The following is a 19,428-nucleotide window of genomic DNA, read 5'->3' on the forward strand; positions in this document are numbered from 1 at the left end:
ATGGATTATGATAACATATTTTGTTATGCGCTTCTACAACCAGTTATGCTTTTAATGGATCATGATAACATATTTTGTTATGCGCTTCTACAACCAGTTATGCTTTTAATGGATCATGATAACATATTTTGTGGTTATTGATTCCCTATTGTACAATCTTTCTAAGAGGTACAAATTTTCATATTCTAATAATTCATATATGAGTAATAAATATGCCCATAATTTACCATATATTTATGGGAAGGCGGAATTAATCTTTCAGTGTGGGAAGACAAAGGGTGGTCGAGATTTCACAAGGATTTGTGTTTGATTGGGAATAGATGTATGCTCGGAATCGTTTTGAAACATCTTATTTTTTTTTTTTTTTTTTTTTTTTTCAACTCATCAAACGGGTTGACTTCTTAGCTAGATTTCTTTTCGGTCTGGTGACTTGATTCTCAAGTTCACTTTTGATCTCTCAAAACAGAAAACATATGTTCTATTGAGTATAGTCTACATATATCTCAAAACAGAAAACCTTTGTTCTATGGAGTATGGTCTACATATGAACAAGGTACGCAAAATGTCACACGTCACACGTACGTCTTCACCCAAGAACGCAAAATTTGAGTCAAAACCTGGGTGGTGCATCGCTCATCTATGTATGTATACGACGCACCATTGAACCGAGCGTCATTCCCGAGATCTCCAAACAAATCTATTACCCTTTGCATCGTGCCAGAAATTGCAAATTTGTCAAACTGTCTCGGGTATGTAGTGCCCACCACCATCAGATTGGTTCGCCCATTTATCCAAAGATACATTTGGTCAGCCTTAGATAACATTGAGGTCCCAACATGCGAACCCAATCTTTAAGTATACTTTTAAAGCACATATATTAATATGTAAAAATGCCAATTAAAAGTGGAATAAAGACATAAAATAATTCATAACAATTCAGTTTAATTTGTGAAATGCAACGGTTGTAATAAAGGGTCAAAAACACAAAGTAGCACATGGAAACATTACATTATATTATTATTAAAGATAATAATAAGTGTCGTAGCTCTCAACCCTTCAACTTCTTCTTCTATGGAGAATAAGTGCTCTCACATAAAAAAAATTAGGTGATGTATTCAATACAATTAAACTTCTCCACGTGCCGTTTTAAAAATTGGGTTTTAATGAAAGAAGGGAAAAATAAGAAAAATAGTAAAGGAGCCGATAGTTTTATCTTAATCTATTTTCCCCCCGTTTCACACGACCTCCAACAACACCAATGCAAAACCATGGCTATGAAGCTGAGAAGACTGTTTCATTCATTTCATCAAAGAGATAGAGAGAGAGACATGATATTCCCTCTTAGCATCAGGTATCAATCATCTTTCTAACTTTTATGGTAACCCAATTACTGACGAGGGATTTTTTTTTAACTCAACAGGTTACCGTTATCTACTAATAAATCTCCTCAATAGGGATTTGGAAAATAAATTTTAGTGATTCTTCAATGAAAGGATTCTACAAAGGTTAGTTAAGATTTCATTTGTCAGGTGATTCTTTTTTACAATTTCGGTATTTTTTTTTGTTTCACTCAGTTATTTTTGTGTATAAATCGATTTTATTGGGTTCAATTCGTTTAGGGGATTACAGTTTGTGTGTTATCTTAACCTATTTACATTTTTCGCATAGATGTTGAGAAAAATTAAATCCAAGATCGATTTACACCAAACATGCGATGTAGTTGTTTTTTTACAGTTTCATACCATCTAATCAGTTTATTACACATGTTTTGTAGTATTTTTGGGCATTTTGCAGATCAACAAAGTAAAAACTCGCTTCTTGATATGTTTTCATATATTCTTTTTTTATATATTTTATGTTTGTAATTAGAACATGTTTTATGCCTATTAAAAATTGCCTTTCAGAGGAACGACAACAAATTTAACACTTAAGAATCAGTTTGCACATATAACCGCTGATCCATTAAGGTGCATAATGTTGCTTAAACAAGCATTGTTCTCTTTTATTTCTTTGTTTTGTTCGTAACGTTGTTGCTTTGAGCCATCAATTCGTAGTTTGTATACTGCGGAATTGTATGTTCATTCGATTGCTAAAGTCCACCATCGACACTACCACATTTGTTTTTTATTGGCAAGCATGTTTTTAAACGAGATCAGTAACTAATTGATGTCGTGGGGCTTACTCTCTCTTTCCTACGATTTCCCTTTAAATGTGTGTACCCCTATTTTAATATCTAACATTATTTCTCTTATATTGTAATGCATGCATAATGATATTTCTAACGAATTACAATGTCAAACCCAATACTCAACTTCATGTTTCTTATTAAAAAAAAATATAAATATCATAAACAAAAAAAATTAATACAATCATCCATCCTCAACTCAAGTATATACAATAAATTGGTTATCAAAAGTGTTATACCAATCAATTCATTCACATTCCTTATAACATCCTTAGTGATAATTTGTTTGGGTCATTTAAATGCGTTCTTTTCTCTAATCATCATATAATTAAGGGTTATTCAGGCTTTAGTCCTATTTTTTATGGGGTATTTAGGCTTTAGTCGTAAAATTATCGATTATTAGGTTTTAGTCCTACTTCTATCTTCGATTTTCTTAAATGACCAAAATACCCTTAGAGCATGTTTATCACGTGACTTGAAATTGCATAAAAGTAGGACCAAAACCTAATTTTACCCAATTCTGAGGAGGGGAAAATCCTAAAAATGAGATTCGACACTTAAAACACAATGTTGTGTTCATTGAGTCCTTTGAATTGGAGTGCTACATTCATGAGATTGAAATCCGTTCTGTCTTGGGAGACAATTGTTCATCAACCTTGAGCACCGAGAGGGAGCAAATTTGTCTTAATAAGGACATAGTGATTATCACTATGATCGAATTTAATCATTGGTAAATTAAGTTAGTTTGTTGAACTAAAGGTTTGTTCATGACATATTTGTTGTATCAATTTGATTTTCTTGTTTACTTAACAATAAATATAATTTTATAATAAGTTTCCTACATAAATTACATCTGCCATTCGATCATTGATAGTTTTCATCTTAATGAATTAGGTGAGATAATGAGGGAAAATTCTTCTCACTCCCCCCATTTCGTTCAGATTACGAGTGCGTGAGAGAAGACGAGTGGGCGGAGATTTCAATTTTTATTTTTATTTTTTCATTTGTTTAGCCCTACTAGAACACTAGTAGTATATATAACAAAGAGACAACTCCCAACGGCTCTTTATTTTTGTCCCTTAGATGAATATGCAGATTTCAGCGACCCAATTTCAAATTGTGTGACATTCACGTTCTAAGGGTATTTTGACCATTTGAGAAAATCAATTAGGAGTAAACAGTTTGACCACAGTCAACTGAGACAACTCATAGTCAATAGATGGAAGTAGCTTAGGATATAAACCTAATAATCGAAATTTTAGAACAAAAGCCTAAATACCCCATAAAAAGTAGGCCTAAAACCTATATGACCCTAGAGTGCGTTTGACAACTGAAACTGAAAACTAATCAAGAATAGAATGGAGTTGGAAACCATGGAATGAAATCCACTAGAATAGAATTCGATTCCAACTTATAAGGGCATCTCCAATAGGGGTGTAAAATTACACCTCCACATAGGCGCTATTAGGATTTTACTACTCCAATTGTAAATTATTGTAGAGTCTATAAATATTCACTCTCTATTGTTCCCAATAGAAAAGTGTAAAAAAGTTCAATTTTAAACTCGGACGTCCGAGTTTAAATTTTTTAAATTGTGACTTTAGAAATATATAGGATGAGAGGGAATTCCCCACCCTCTCTATCAACTGATACTCTATTACCTACGGTATAACACCCCCATTGGAAAGAATTTTTTGACATTTGGGGTGTAAAATTTCCACTCTATACGGTTTACACCCCCCATTGGAGATGCCCTAAAATGTGTGTTTGGCAAATATTTATAAATCATCGGAATTCAATTTCTACTTAAATTTTTGTGTTTGGTTGTCGCATATAATCCTCTAATTCTCTAACAGACTCCAACTTTTAGTTTATCCATTTTATTTTATTTTATTTTTCCTATTTTTGGATTAGAAATAAAAAAAACCAATTCCCATGGTCTAGAATTCCATTAGATTAACAGGGTCTCTCAAAGACTTAATAAAATGAGTTGGAGTCCGTTTAGAGTCCGTTTAGAATCCAATTATATTGGATTTCATTCCTCCTAAACATGCCAAAAGTGGGTGGTCCACCAAAAATTCTAGTTAATTCCACTCCTCAAGTCAAATTAGAATCTCATGATCATAGCTGTGACTTGCTCTTATGTGATGTTTACTAGGTGCCCTGTCTAAACCTTGGGCAATGTTATCTTCCCATTTGGGTTGTGTGATAACAAGCCGGAAATCTCATTGCATTTACAAATGATGCTGCACACGCCTGCATATAGCTTAATTAAAAATTTGTTTGACTTAGGATCTCATTTTGGAATGGATTTCCAATCTTCCATATCGAATATTGGTACTTGAGATGCTGGAGGAAGCTTACTTTATCATTCTTATTTGATGCAGCAGCAAATAACTTGCTGCTACTGGAATTATGCTTAGCAACTTGCTCATGAAGATACCGCGTTAATGACAGATGAGGTGTTGTTCCAGGCACAAAAGTATTGACTATTTATATTTTGGTAGGAATTGTTAGTTTTAATGTGGGTGAGATTCCATCCTAAAAAAACACATCTTTAAAGATTGGGAAGTTCCATCTCGAAGAAATATTAACAGCAATGAAATCACAACCACTGAACCACTAGTTAAGCACTGTTAACTTTCAAAAAAAACTTCACTCCGAAACTGAACAAATGTAGGATAGATAGTCAAATGACTCAAATCCACTCACCTTAAGGTGGAAGATCTATCTCTTTTCAATTGGGCTTGATCGGAGCCCCAGAGGTTCATTACCCCAACCAAGGTCCAAGTTAGAACTCCATGCTTAATTACTGATATTGAACAGTTAACTTACTTAACCTCAGAAAATTTTCATTCCTTCCAAAAGTAACTGAATGTGAAGTACTCTCCCCATATTAAGCATAAGTAAATGAGACATTTTGTTTTACATATGAGACGATCAAAAACTTTCCAAATTACAGTTTTTCCTCGTCTTTTTAAGTTCTCTCAACATTGAAACGTATTATTATTAACCTTGAAGAATGAAGCACAAATCTAGAAACCATATTCACCGCGGCACTACATCAACAGCATGAATTGCTGAACTGATGCTACATCACGTCATCACATGTAGTCGTCCATAGATGGCATGCCACTCCTTATCGAGCTTTCTGCCTCTCCTTTCTCCAAAACTGCTGCCTCAGTTGTCGTTAACAGCAATGACACACTGAAATCCAACAGCAGAGTTATATAGCTAACACCAAGCAAATTATTTAGGTGTGAAAACTATTCTAACTAGATACTGTTCATCACCTGGCTGCATCTGCTAAAGCTGTTCTGATAACTTTGAGAGGATCAATAATTCCAGCCTTGACCATGTCGACATACTCACCTAATTTGAGCAAAGCAAGGAGACACAGATTTCAATGGACAGAGACTCTCAGAACGACAACACATATCATTAGAAGAAACTATGATAGGAAAATATTTAAAAAACTAAGAAATATATCGTAAAGCAAATTTGGGACCTTACAAACCAAGTGACGAGCACAAACCAACACATGCATTTAGTCCTAGTGAACCAAGTCCATATTTGCAATTACGGTAACAGTAAGAAGGAATGAAAATATTTTCAACGACATAACGTTGACCAAACAAACGCTGAAAAATGAAAGAGACTAGTTCCGGAAAAAAAAAAAAAGTTCATCTAACAAACTTCAATTGTTCAAAACACAAACGCACAAGATTACAGGGCATAATGTTCCCTTAAATAACATGAATATTGCACCAAAAATGCAGACCCACTGTTAATCCAGTTTACCAGTTTGATAAATACTTGTAAATTCAGGAATAATGCAAATTATTCGCCACAAGGCCCAAACCTTTAGCAGCATCGTAGCCGAGATTGGTATCTTCTTGTTCCAATAGTTTTCCAACTATTAGCGAACCATCTACCCCAGCATTGGCAGCTATGGTAAAGGTAGGTGCCTACAAGATACCAACTTCCACTATTAGTCCTATAAAATAGGAAAACATGATCAGAGAACATAGAGCGAAACTTAAACCTTCAAAGCATTCTGCACGATCTGAACTCCTCTCTTCTGGTCATTGTTTGATGTTTGGAGGTTCTCCAACACTCTTGCAGCATACAAGAGAGCAACACCACCACCTATCCAGAAAAAAAATTATTTTCTTCTAGAGACAAAAGGACAACCCTTTCTGTTGATTTAAATGGCATCAAAAGATCAACCTAGAACCACTCCAAATTCTTTAGAAGAGGAATCCGATTAATCTTATTGCAGACCATACTGATAGTTTAGAGATATCTATACATAAAACCCTACCTGGTAAAATACCCTCTTCCACAGCTGCCCGAGTGGCATTCAAAGCATCAGTAACCCTGTCTTTTCTTTCACCAATTTCGGCTTCACTCGCACCTCCAACCTATATAGCAGCTACGAATTGCAATAAGGGACAAATATAACAGTATTTACGTTATGTAGCATAAGAAAGACACCTTGAAGACAGCAACCCCTCCAGATAATTTTGACAATCGCTCTTGTGCTTTCTCCTTGTCAAACGTGGCAGTGCTCTTCTCAAATGTTGTCCTAAGCTGTTAAAGCAATTTCTTGTAAGCAATACTTTTTGGTTTTGCTTGCTCGAATTCGAGCAATTTCGTGTAGAAGAGTCAGGCTCCACATGATGTATTTCAACAAAGCTATTGCTACTCTAAAACAAAACAGGGGTTTTATAAGTAGAAAACAATTACTACGCAAATCATACTACAGTGCCCAAGCAATCCTTTGTTCAGTATCATTGCATAATGCATGGACTGCCTTCCAGCAAAAGATTACAAATATTTCATGATCTCCAGCTTGTAGTCAAAATATCATGCATACACTACTAAGATATTCTTTCCTTGTAACTACGCTTCTATTGGGATATTACGATAACACAGGGTCAGTTATTTAAGTACAGAAAGAAGAAGCTGAACCTGCTCACATCTTTCCTCAATAAGCTTTTTGTCACCGCCACCTTGTAGAATAATAGTTTCATCAAGAGATACAGTGACCTAGTAAAAAGAAGTAAAAAATAAGTGCCTTGGAAGGTTATATCTTGATGCAAAAACAAGGTACGCTACAAACCATTTTTGCAGTGCCAAGCATTTCAAGTTTGACATTTTCAAGTTTCAAACCTAAATCTTCAGTAATGACCTGCATATAGAAAACAGTTTAAAATACTTTGTAGCCAACTCCTAGAGATAATTTGATATACACATGCAGATATGAGTATCACCTCGCCTCCAGTAAGAATGGCAAGATCCTCCAAGTTAGCTCTTCTATTTTCCCCAAAACCAGGAGCTTTGATGGCACAGACCTATGGATAAGTAAGAAAAGGAATAAAAAACTGTAGTGATATATCAGCAGTACCTGATATCTATTTACTGAACTTCTTAATAAGAAAAGAAATTTATATCTATTGTGGGCAACTATGTTTGCATGCTCTACGACATAGAACACACGACATGTCAAATCACATATAGGACTCAGATGTATAAATGCACCACAGAAGAAGATGCCCACAGAACAAGGGTGTGTATTTAGGCCATTCAAAATGAGAGATTTGAGAACAATTACGACCAAACATAGATTTAATAATGGATAACTTTTTCTCTTCTTCTGTATCAAGTGTTTTTGTTGGATAACCTAAAACGACAATCAGAGATTAATTCAATGAATTGGGTTGTATATAGCATATGGCTACAATTATCTAACTGGCATGAGCTACATGGCAAGACAGAAAAGTAGTTGCACAACAAATCCTAAATTACCTTTACTCCAGCACGGTACTTGTTGAGTATTAGCATTGACAGCAATTCACTTTGGACATCCTCAGCCACAATCAAGAGAGCCCTCTTGTTCTGTACAAAAGCAGATTAAGCAAAATAAGAAAATCATTTCTAGCCTTTTATCATAAGCCCGTCTGCACTTAGAAGAACTACAATTACACATCCATATGTAGAAGACTTTACCTTAACAGCCTGCTCTAATACTCTAACAAGTAGGTTCATATCTGTAATTTTCTTGTCATGAATAAGAATCAGAGGATTTTCCATTTCCTGCCCAAGTAAAAAAGAAGAACAGTTTGCATTATACAATTAACTATCCGAAAAATTGAATGAAACGAAGCAGGAATACTGTTGCAAAGTGAGGCATCCATCTAGTCCAAGAGAGGTCTCGGAAAGAAAAGAAATTTGAACAATTGATAGGCAGGTCCCTTTAGCTTATACATATATATGATTGATCCTACATTCTCTTTTTTTCCTTTTTCCTCATTAAGGTACAAAAATAATTGATCGCATTTCAGTAGCAGCTCAGTGACAACCACAAACCATGGAAAAGGAGTAACAATTGACTAGAAGAAATGAAATCTTTCTCTGGACTTACACATTTTTGTGTTTTCTCATCAGTAACAAAATAAGGAGATATATATCCCCTGCCGAGTTTCATTCCTTCCACAATCTCCAACTTGCTTTCCACTGTATTTCCATCCTGAAAATACATAAATATTGAAATGGAATAAATCCATATCCAATATAGGCAAAAACAATATACAGATGCTAAATTAAAATAAGATAAAACTAGTCCAACTGTGCATACAGAAATAGTGATGACTCCTTCCTTCCCAACTTTCTCCATGGCTCTCGCTATCAACTCACCAATTTCACATTCACCATTTCCAGAGATGGTTGCCACCTATTTCAAAAGCAATAGCATACTGAAGACTGGATAATCTAAAGGCAAGAAAAGCACAGATGATACAGCAATTCAAAAGTTTCTTATATGAAACCAAATGTCTTACAAAACATGATTAAATGCGAAGAACTCTGAGCTGGAAAGGAGAAAGTCAAAAGACCAATAAGAAAAGGTTAAAGTTTAAGACTCTTTTTTGCAAAACCCATTACCTGGGTAATTTCTTCTGGGGTGCTAATCATCAATGCTTTGCTTTTCAAGTGACTAATAACAGCATCAACTGCCAGATTTACACCATGGCGTAAGTCCATAACATTTACACCAGCCGACACTGATTTACACCCTTCAGTGACTATTGCCTGAGTGAGGACAGTTGCACAAGTTGTACCTGCAACATAATCTCTCTCCAATGACCAAAGCAATCGTGACCCGATAGAAAGGCACCAAAGAAAAACCATGACTTTCAAGCTTGAGGTGTATAATTCACGGCATAGTCAAAAGTCTTTGCACAACACATTTAACTGGAAATGGGACCGAGATGAAATATACTCTTATAACCATGGAGATCTCCTCCAAATTTAATTTGAGACACTAATCAATCAGCCAGAATGCTCATTCATGACGGACTTCAGATGACTTTTCATATTAAAGAAAAAGAAAAGGATATCCAATGGTATTCTTGACATGGTGGTTTACTGATGTCAACGATTACATTCAAAGGCTTTTGAGTTTCAAATTAGTTTTGCCATTTAAATAACAGGAAGTCCAACAATACATACTATTGGAAAGATGGCAATCTTGAAACAATGAACAATATAGTTAGAGATCTTTTATCCATGCATTTTCCGAGGGTTTCCAGAGGTCTGAAGGCCCAGCAACCATGTTGCTTGCAGACAACAGTCCATTGGTGGTTCTGAGGCATCGCCCCTGACCCGATTTTTTTAGGATGTGTGAAAGAAGGCGTAAACTAATTAGAGGCCATATAAACTAATTAGGAAATAATCAAACTGTTACCATCTCCTGCAGCAGTATTTGTAGCACTAGCAACCTGCTTCACAAGGTCTGCCCCAACATTTTTAGCTTTATCCTTGAAACTAATGCTTTTTGCAACAGTTACACCATCTTTTGTAACTCTAGGATTCCCTCCACTTTTTTCAATGATCACATTACGACCCTATACAACAAAATAAAATTAGCATTATTGGGAAGTAGAAAAAACTCATTTGATGGTAAATAAAGATAGTGAGAAATGTAGTAGTGGTTTTTACCTTGGGCCCCATTGTGACCTTTACTGCATTAGCAAGCTCAGTAACACCTTGTAACATTGCTGCCCTTGCTCCAATCCCAAAACTAATGTCCTTTGCGGCTGCATAGTTTCTGCTAATAACATTTCTACTTGGTACCTTGTTTTCACAAAACAACCAACAACATTAGCAAAAGAAAATGAATCAGAAAGTTAAAAACTTTGATTCGTTTGAATGATTTACCACTTTCTTTGAAGCAAGGAATGCAGCTATGCGGTGCATGGCGAAAGAGAGAGATGGTGAAGAGGGTGGTTTAAGGGTTTAAGGGTTTAAGGTAGTGTCAAAGTTTTCTGTGTTGCACAAGGTTAGAAGAAACCGTTAAACCCTCAGAGCAACTCTTTTCTGGAAAGTTTGTATAGAGACTACTCACTAAAAGACGGAGTTTATAGAATATGCTATTACGGCCAACGCGTTGCATTCTTTTCTTTTAAGAGCATTCCCAATATAGGTGGATATGGTAGGAATGTGACAATATTCACCTCTTTATGATTCAAAACTTTTGCCCAATGCAAAGGTGAATATCAAGGTGACTATTTTCCCAAGTCAAAACGAGAGTAAAACCTTCAATTGAGATAGTGGTTGAGTTGTGAACTTCGGACGGGATGTTGGATTCCGTCTCGTGTGTTTTTTAAAAAAAATTTTTTTTTTTTTGGAAATGTTTTATTCCGTCTCGCGTGTTTTTCGTTTTTTTTTTAAACTTCAGACGGGATGTTTCATTCCGTCCGGCATGTTTTTTCGATTTTTATATTTAAACGGAATCCAACATCCCATCCAAAATTAATATTCACCTTTGCATTGGGCAGCCTCACCTTATTTTTCACCAAAACGGTGGAAAAGAAGGGAAATTGAGACTATGTGGAGGTGAATAAGATTGACATGCATTGGGAATGCTCTAAGGGGTGCGGAAATTCAATACTGTGGATAAAATTTAAGTCAACCTTGAGTTGACTTGAAATGTGTAAAAGTGTAAAACCATCAAGACTTATTAGAACCTGACTTTATAACGGTTTTGAAACAATCGCTTTGAAGTTCAGTTCAGTTATAGTTGAAGGATACTTACTAGTTATTATGAACAAATAAGAAGGATAATTAGGAAATAAATTTACAATAAAATTAGGAGATAAATCACTTTTTGATTTACAGGACCCTCCTTGAAAAAACTTAACCCAGTCTGATCTGAATTATATGAGGGTTTACCAAAATCATTCTTTGCATTGCTCATTAAAATTAATCAAAAAGACAAGAAAATAAATGTGGTCATCAGAGAGAATACGTAAAAGCATATTATTGGTTATTGTACCATCTCATTTCAACGAACAAAATGTTTGCTATGGAATCTCATGTCCTGCATGGTTCTATCAAATCTTATTTTGCACAATTTTTCTTCAGAACTTGAGAGGTCGGGCAAAGAGTTTCATGCCAACTAACTTCCATGTCCGAAGATCAAGGACCTAGCTCTCTAGTAGTTCCTGTATGCCAACTCTTTGACCACATCTGCAAGAGACTTCTCCTCTTGAACGCTTTTAATACACTTTGCATTTATGTGAACACGTTCAAGGCTCTGCTTTAAAGTCCTTGTTATCGCAGGGTGGCTGCGGCTAGCAAAGAACTCCTCAATCTCAACTGCCTTCTCAGATGTAGAGAACTGAAACAAAGGAAACGAGGGTCATCTATGCAAATGTTATCCAAGTGTTTTCAAATTAAAAACAACCAACATTAACAAGCACAAAAATAAAGAACTTCAGGTGGGGGTGACAGACCTTTGAGACAACAGCGCTGATAAAACGAGTTATTAGAAACCCAGAACCATAGGTCTTCAGAAGGTGATCCCAATTGTCCTGCATCAGAATCAAGAAGCAGCATTAGTATTGATATATTATTGTTCCCATACCTAAGGCAGGTTACTATCATAGGTGATGAGTTTATACATTCAGGATCCGTTAATTTCTGAAATGCAATTGTACTATACTTTGGTTCTCTTTTAAAATTACGTTCGCTGTGAAAAATTGACTCATGGGTGTCTGACACATTAAAATTTCAAATTTGGATGATTTCTTGTGAAGAAGATCCCATAACGCACAAAAAGCCAGTGCAAATTGAAAATCCTATACCCATCAATATATTGTTGACAAATTTATAAGTTGTAAAAGGTCTAATCAAACCATACAATAACTTCTATGCATTGTTACTATAATGCATATAAGTGTGCCTGAATGCGAACTTGAGTGCACTCATGCATAGGTTTCCACATTACATACAAATATACAATACTGGGAGAAAGGTACCTTCAGCCATCTCCAGGCAGTTTCACGGCCTTCCCTGCTTACTCCAAGTCCATAAACGGCATCTTGACTTCGCACCTATGTAAGAATAAAAAACAAGTTAGGACTAATATATAAAAAAAAAAAAAAAAAAAAAAATGCTTAGAGATGTACCAAAAAAGAAAATGTACCTCAGAAGACAACAAAAAGTTCAAAGCTTCAAGAACAATGTCAGAATCTGGACAAGAAGTCAGTGAACCTACAAAACATGTAAAAACAAAATTTAAAGGAAAGGTTTTCTATAGTACTACAATAAAACAGATACTTCTAATTCATACAATTACCAAGCAAACAAAAATGAAACTTTCGCTATGAACTAACACTACCTAGAATACGGGTTTTCTCCTGGCTTAGATCAGTCTCCCTATAGATTTTTAGTAGAGATTCATAACCCCATCTGTTGGATTTGCTGACAGTCTGCATCACAGCAACATATGCAGCCTGCAAATATTTTGATTTCAGAAGAGATCAATGGACTGCCAGATTGAATTGAACAAAAATCAACAATATAGACCTATCAGATAACTGAATGCACTAACCCTTCTCGTGTCGGGAGGTAGAAGTGGAGTATTTCTATCATTCAGGAAAGCACGAAACCGTTCTATTGCTTCTTTTTGTGTTATATCATGCCCAAAAACAGCAAGGGCAGTTAAAATCTCGCCTCTCAACATTGCATCCAAGTGGCTCTCACTTTCCTTTGGCTCCCAGCCTAATTTTCTGAAGAGAGTCTCCAACATAAGATAATTTAGTGAAGGAAATTGTAACACAACCATTTCCGTTTCAAGCAAGTTCTAAACCAATCAAGTTACTAGATACGAAGTTTACAACTTATTATAACAAGAATTATCAAACAAGCTAGTTGGAATGACATTTATCTTTCAATCTTCGTTCTAGTTTTTCTTTACTTTACTTTGGCCCATTATTAGAAAACAGAAAACAATTCACTTGGCCAAAACGAAGGAAATGTATAAAGTTAGTTGAGGAAGAGAAATCCCCATCTTGTCAGTTGTGGAGACACTTATGTAGGATGAACAAGCAGGCCATTGTTTCGGCATCTTGGAAAGCTTGAGGCAGAGAGGTTCATGTATAGAACACGAACAGTAGAGAATATTCAATAGATGTACATTCTTTTTGGGGAAAGGTTTGGTTTAGACTTATATCAGTTTTTCAGGAAAAAAAAACATATAATATCCTTTAGCTACTAATGGGACAAGAATATTAGACTTACTCCGCAGAATTCTGAAAAAGATTGATCAAGAACAGTTTGATGTACTCTGACAAATCAGGACAGGCATCAGCAGCAACCTTTGCAACTTTGTTACTCACCTGAGGAATCAGGAGACGTGATATTAGTGGCAAAGAAGCACAGACTAAGAACACATATTAACTGTGGACGTCAACATTACAGTGATCAAGTTCGACAGCACGGTATAGTCGAAGTTCTGACCCTGTACGCACTCATCAAGCTAAACAATGAAGACAGTGACTGCTTGCAAGCCATAGAGAGAGCATATGAATCATCCAAAATGCCTGACAAAACAAATTATATGAATGTGAGTTTCTGATCATTGCACAAGCTAAGAATCATATATATGGCACGGTAAACATCATATTACCAAATCTATCTGTTGCAGAAAGATGATTGGCCTCTATTGCATATCGGAGTCTGCCTGCAAGTTCATCATCGTATTTTACTCTATAGAAACCTGTTTGGTCAACATTAATTTTAAACCATTTTTGGCTGCCCAAAAGTCCACTTATATCCATGGTTTCTGATTTTGTTTGTAACAGAAAATTCTTGTGAGCACTATATGATCCACAACATAATGTTACTGGGACAATCCACTGGCCATCTCCATGGGCTCCACTTGACAAGAATTGCGACTGCAATTAATTACACGACACTTTCATCAGAAATCCTTAAAAAACAGTAATGAAATGCAGAAAAGGGCATAACTCAGGGTGCAAAGATAAGCTCAGAAAAGTGTACGAACAAAAGTGGCACACAGAGTAGACAACTGACCACAAAAACAAAAACTACTTTATACCAAAGATATCAACACGAAAGAGAAATAAGAATGACCATGGGTCATACCATCAATTGGTAGCAGAATCATTCTGAGGTTGTGGCCACGTTCTCTAACAAAGAATTGGCACGGTCATTGCGGAGAGTAAGTATGACCATTAAACATTATTGTTTCAACCTAACCAAGATTAAAAACCTACTACATAGACATCATTCCATATTAACTAAGTGCTTCCTTTGTGGTGTGTCTAACAACTAATACATAGAAACACGTGTTGTGATTATAGAGGTGGTGATAAAGGAGAAACCTAATAAACATACCTGATCAAACTCCAGCTTATTGCCTTTGACACTGACACTGACTACTGGATATCCTTTTTGCTTTGTCCATGAATTCATCAGCTTATTTACAGGTTCACCAGATTCCTTTTCCAGAACTGCCCATAAATCTTCTGTCTTTGCATTTGAGCAAGCATATTGTTTTATATATGAAGCCAACGACCTCTGAAAGCATCATAAAACTCACATTCAGTTTCAAAGAAGAATACTAACAACATATTTTCAAAATGAATTCAATGCAATAAATGAATGGTAAACACTTGCTAAAAGCATGGTCAAATAGACTTTAATTTGTACATTCTAGTCATTGTTTCACCAGTATGGTACATCTTTGGGAAACAACCAATTATTTCATTTTCAAATTCAGTAATGTATAATACGAGTAAAAATGGCAGACCACTTATCATACAGTCCCAATTCTTGATCACTTCATAACACTTTTGCACTAGGCTCCTAAGATGGACTGTACAAAACCAGATAAAATAAAAGCTAAAACAAAACATATAATCTTAAAGAGTATGGATAACACTTGGAGACTAATGACAATCATATGTTGAAGTACTGCAACTGCGACATGACTCAAAACTTTGTAAAACTCAAAAATAAATAAATATCTCAGTTCCGTCATCAAAGCTCATAGGAAGCTTTCAACAGTCACTATTCTATCTAAAGCTTCAAGTTCAGTGTAAACTAAATGGGCTAACTATGCTTTTTCAAACATTTGACCAATGCTAGTAAAAGGGGAAATGTTGCTTGCAAATTGAGAACATATATCCTAGGAGCATTCAAACTTCATAAGTTTGTTCATGATAAGAAGTTGGCCTTAAAAGTGCCGGTAATCAGATATGAACTGCATGTAACCCTCCCACAAAACTTCTATTTTTCTTCTTTGATAGGTGAGATTTGTTGGTGTGTGTGTGTTGTATGTGTTTTTGAGTGAAAGAGATTTGTTAGTGTTGGCTGGTCTTAAATCCAGCTTTGTACTGACGACTCCTACAACCAAGCTACATGGCACTGACTAAATTCATGCTCATAATGGCATCTATTTAAACCTATGTTACATGGACACGCCATATCTTAAAAATAATCGGTTTCAGCTACGTATCCTTGTGTCCGTGTGACTGTGTCAGACACATATTGAACACTTACTATATCATTGTATGTGATATACCTCAATGTTTTATATTTCGCCATGTCAGACACTTCGTATCCGTGTCAGATACAGACAGACATAACCATATCAATGTAACTTAGATTTAAACTCTCAAAAAGTAAATCATTTTTACAGCATTTAATCCACTAACAACCAAAGCGCCATACAAAATTGTGGGTTGATGAAACCTGCTATAAATAACAAGAGCAAGTATTTAACTAAAATATGCACCACATCACACATGCACTCCTCTTACTAAGATGAAATGGAAAGCATTTTTAAAGTTCCTGCCATCTTGTTTTCACATTCAAAAAATATATATACAAAACCTAACAGAAATTCAAACAAACAAACAAACCTGAAAGCATTCAGCACCAAGATAGCTTTGCAGCATCCGGATAACAGAAGCGCCTTTTCTATAACTAATTGCGTCAAATATCTCATCAATCTCACAGGCATGCCCTATATCAACCTGAAACATGCATTTGTACACTTATTGAGGTTTAAGACAGTGCATATCCAGACATCTAAAGATCTTGTGAAATTCATGAGATACCTATTATTATTCCTTACCTCAATGGGGTGGGATTCTGTCAGTCCATCCAGCCTAAGACCCTCAGTAATTTCATCAAGAAATTGAGTCCAAATTTTCCACTCGGGAAATAAGCTATCAGCTGCTAAATAGCTCACCTGCAACACAAGACATCGAAAATGGTTTAGTGCTTTTTTCTCTAGCATTAAGGTGTCACTAAAATTACATAAAGATAGACTGCCTGAAGAATACCCAAGTTGCAAACCCCTCATTGAGCCATAAATGTGTCCACCATTCCATTGTTACAAGATTTCCAAACCACTGATGTGCCAATTCGTGGGCTACAACAACTGCGACCTGAAAAAAGCAAAGACACATGCTAAATACTAATTTGATGATTCATGCAGACTGAATAAACAAGAATGAAAATAGAACTTTGACATCAGATAGATTCTTCGATTATTTTCACTACCCGTTGCTTGTTAGCAGCTGCGGAATGTTGATCATCATAGAGCAGAGCTGTTTCACGGTATGTAACCAGACCATAGTTCTCCATGGCCCCAGCAGCAAAATCAGGGATGGCAATCATATCCAGTTTAGGTAGTGAGTATGGAGTGGCAAAGTATCTGTATGAAATTTAAAGATTAGATGGCACATACCAATGGAAGAACACAAGAACAACCTTGTCACTCTTATTACTAGAATTAATGTCAATAAATAAATAACAAAAAAAAAAAAAAAAAAAAAATAAAAATCCATTTGCATATTAGTGTAATAACATGGCTAGCATCAATGTCGCATAGTGAGTCTCACTCTCGGTAGGCTGCACTTTTTGTTTCTTTGTACTTAGTTCTATAAGATAACTTTTCTAGACAGGGAGGGATAAAGAAAAGGAGATGCGGGAGGAAAAAAGCACAAAACAAAAAATAATAAATGACATAAAACAAGTAGTCTTGGTCTGTTTTTTTTTTGTGTGTTTTTACGGATTTGGGGGGGAGGTGTCAGAAACTCTGTACAGTAGATTAAATTGGAAACATACTCTTTGTATAGACCAAGTGTCTTCACAGCAACATCCAAAGCAAACTTCCCTTGATTACTCTTACCAATTTGACAGTATACTCGAACCTTGATTCCTGAACATTACATAAAATTAGGCTAGCAAGGATAAGGTTGCCTGCTGTGACAAACGAATTATTTAGTATAAGAGTGTACCATCAGGTGTATGGTCTTCTACGTAATCAAACAAGCCAACAACAACAGCCACTAAATAAGTTGACATAATTGGTGATTCTTGAAAAGAAACCGTCTTAAGAGGTCCATCAGAGCGATCTTCAATTACTGGCATGTTAGACAATGCCATCAATTCAGCCGGAACTTCCAGAGTAATCCTGAATGTAGCCTGAAATGTAACATGTCAAAGCATTAAAAATACACATACTCCAAAGAATCTGACATTCCATCATGAGTTCTGCTTTAAATAAACACTTTTAGTATTGCCACTTTTAAATGGAAAATGAAACTTGAACCAGAACTAGTGTTGCTTAGGCTCTTGTACACCCAACGCTTAGTTTAGCATCTGTGCCTAGATTTAGATGGTTAACATTTCAACGACATTAGCAATATTTTCAATATCACTACATCCGTCAAATTGTCTCAACTATTTGCCATTGTTAGAACTTCACTCTCAATAATTGTGTGCACAAGTACAACATTTCGCCATTGAAATTACCATATATTACAAACGCAAGTAACATTGAATCAATGATATCAAATCAAAACCAAATACGTGTACAGAATCAAAACCTTAGCTGCCGGCTCATCCCAGCAAGGAAAGCATCGCCTGGCATCCGCTGGCTCAAACTGCGTTACCGCCATGTTCTTCTTCTCTCCATTATGCTCATAAGTACTATAAACAAACACAACAAATAATAAATACACTATCCATCTACTCAATATACTAAAAGATAACAACTTGCACAAAAAAAAAACTACCTTCTATAGAAACCTTTCATTCTGTCATTAAGGATTCCATTAAACTCAATCTTAAAACTCCCCTCACCAACAGGAAGCCCTTCATTAAACTCAAACACAGCAATCTCATCTGCTTCAATCAAATTCACTTCCACTGGTCGAAACTCCTAAACAAAAACAGCCCCACGCTCAAAACCAATCGTAAAATTCAAAAAAAAATAGTAAAAAAACAAACGAACAAGCCAGATAAAATATTCATACTTTGGAAGAGTTATTATGATGGATGAAACAAAGAGACCCACGATCGAAAACGAGTTCAGAAGCATTGAGAACTAAGAAGTTAGTTTTGTTGACAATCTCGAGGAGGATATCGACGGTGCCAGTGAACGTGCATGCAACGAGATCGGGTTTTAGTTTCAAATCGTAACGTTTCGGGACAGCGAATTTCGGGAGACGAGGTTGACCTTTGAACTGCTCCATATCTCGTACGATTTGAGACCAGGTAAAAAAATTAAAAGAAAGGTATTGAAAGTAAAACAGAACTCTTTGGAGCTGGGGTTTGACTTGTATTTATACTGAAGAGAACTGTAATTGGGCTTGGACTAAAAGCCCATGTGATTTTTGTTTTTTTTTTATATAGCCTTCAGTATTTTTTTTTTTTTTTTCTTTAGAAAAAACACTAGTGATTATGCAAACTGATTCTACCTAAAAGTAAATTGATTATAATCTTTAAAGTTGCAATTGTTAGAGATAGTCAGACAAATACTAGATGTTGATGGAATTTAAAAAATAATGTTTTATTAAATGAAAGTAGCTCTCATGTTGTAATAAATAAAAATAAAATGTTGTTTATGATAAGTAGTT

The 19,428-nt window shown here is 35.5% G+C and overlaps 3 protein-coding genes across 4 annotated transcripts; all 3 read right to left on the reverse strand.

Annotated features, from left to right (window-relative positions):
• Window positions 1-5,016: 5,016 nt before the first annotated feature.
• On the reverse strand, window positions 5,017-10,727 carry LOC147507134 (chaperonin CPN60-like 2, mitochondrial). 2 transcript variants are annotated; one of them, XM_086599860.1, is made up of 17 exons: window positions 10,406-10,727; window positions 10,187-10,321; window positions 9,933-10,092; window positions 9,131-9,306; window positions 8,826-8,921; window positions 8,613-8,717; window positions 8,198-8,284; window positions 7,997-8,086; window positions 7,462-7,542; window positions 7,311-7,379; window positions 7,160-7,237; window positions 6,683-6,778; window positions 6,510-6,609; window positions 6,231-6,334; window positions 6,048-6,153; window positions 5,479-5,557; window positions 5,017-5,392 (listed from the first exon to the last, which is right to left on the reverse strand). In XM_086599860.1, exons 1-17 carry the CDS (start codon window positions 10,442-10,444, stop codon window positions 5,290-5,292), a joined length of 1,704 nt encoding a protein of 567 aa, XP_086455986.1. In that variant the 5' UTR covers window positions 10,445-10,727; the 3' UTR covers window positions 5,017-5,289. The 2 variants fall into 2 exon arrangements, with proteins under 2 accessions (XP_086455986.1, XP_086455987.1); XM_086599861.1 differs by having other exon boundaries at window positions 10,409-10,531.
• Window positions 10,728-11,414: 687 nt separating this feature from the next.
• Window positions 11,415-19,104, reverse strand: LOC147507135 (aminopeptidase M1-like). The gene is made up of 19 exons (XM_086599863.1): window positions 18,826-19,104; window positions 18,586-18,731; window positions 18,397-18,499; window positions 17,806-17,992; window positions 17,633-17,726; window positions 17,066-17,219; window positions 16,846-16,950; window positions 16,635-16,751; window positions 16,420-16,533; window positions 14,891-15,073; window positions 14,160-14,427; window positions 13,950-14,073; window positions 13,772-13,869; window positions 13,083-13,260; window positions 12,870-12,984; window positions 12,675-12,742; window positions 12,508-12,582; window positions 11,983-12,060; window positions 11,415-11,867 (listed from the first exon to the last, which is right to left on the reverse strand). The coding sequence occupies exons 1-12, from the start codon at window positions 19,042-19,044 to the stop codon at window positions 13,955-13,957; spliced, it is 1,809 nt and encodes a 602-aa protein (XP_086455989.1). The 5' UTR covers window positions 19,045-19,104; the 3' UTR covers window positions 11,415-11,867; window positions 11,983-12,060; window positions 12,508-12,582; window positions 12,675-12,742; window positions 12,870-12,984; window positions 13,083-13,260; window positions 13,772-13,869; window positions 13,950-13,954.
• LOC147507136 (aminopeptidase M1-like) lies at window positions 11,682-13,316 on the reverse strand. The gene is made up of 6 exons (XM_086599658.1): window positions 13,083-13,316; window positions 12,870-12,984; window positions 12,675-12,742; window positions 12,508-12,582; window positions 11,983-12,060; window positions 11,682-11,867 (listed from the first exon to the last, which is right to left on the reverse strand). The coding sequence occupies exons 1-6, from the start codon at window positions 13,314-13,316 to the stop codon at window positions 11,682-11,684; spliced, it is 756 nt and encodes a 251-aa protein (XP_086455784.1).
• Window positions 19,105-19,428: the final 324 nt, after the last annotated feature.

Source organism: Coptis chinensis, chromosome 3 (assembly GCF_015680905.1).
Source record: "Coptis chinensis isolate HL-2020 chromosome 3, ASM1568090v1, whole genome shotgun sequence".
NCBI classification, from domain to species: domain Eukaryota; kingdom Viridiplantae; phylum Streptophyta; class Magnoliopsida; order Ranunculales; family Ranunculaceae; genus Coptis; species Coptis chinensis.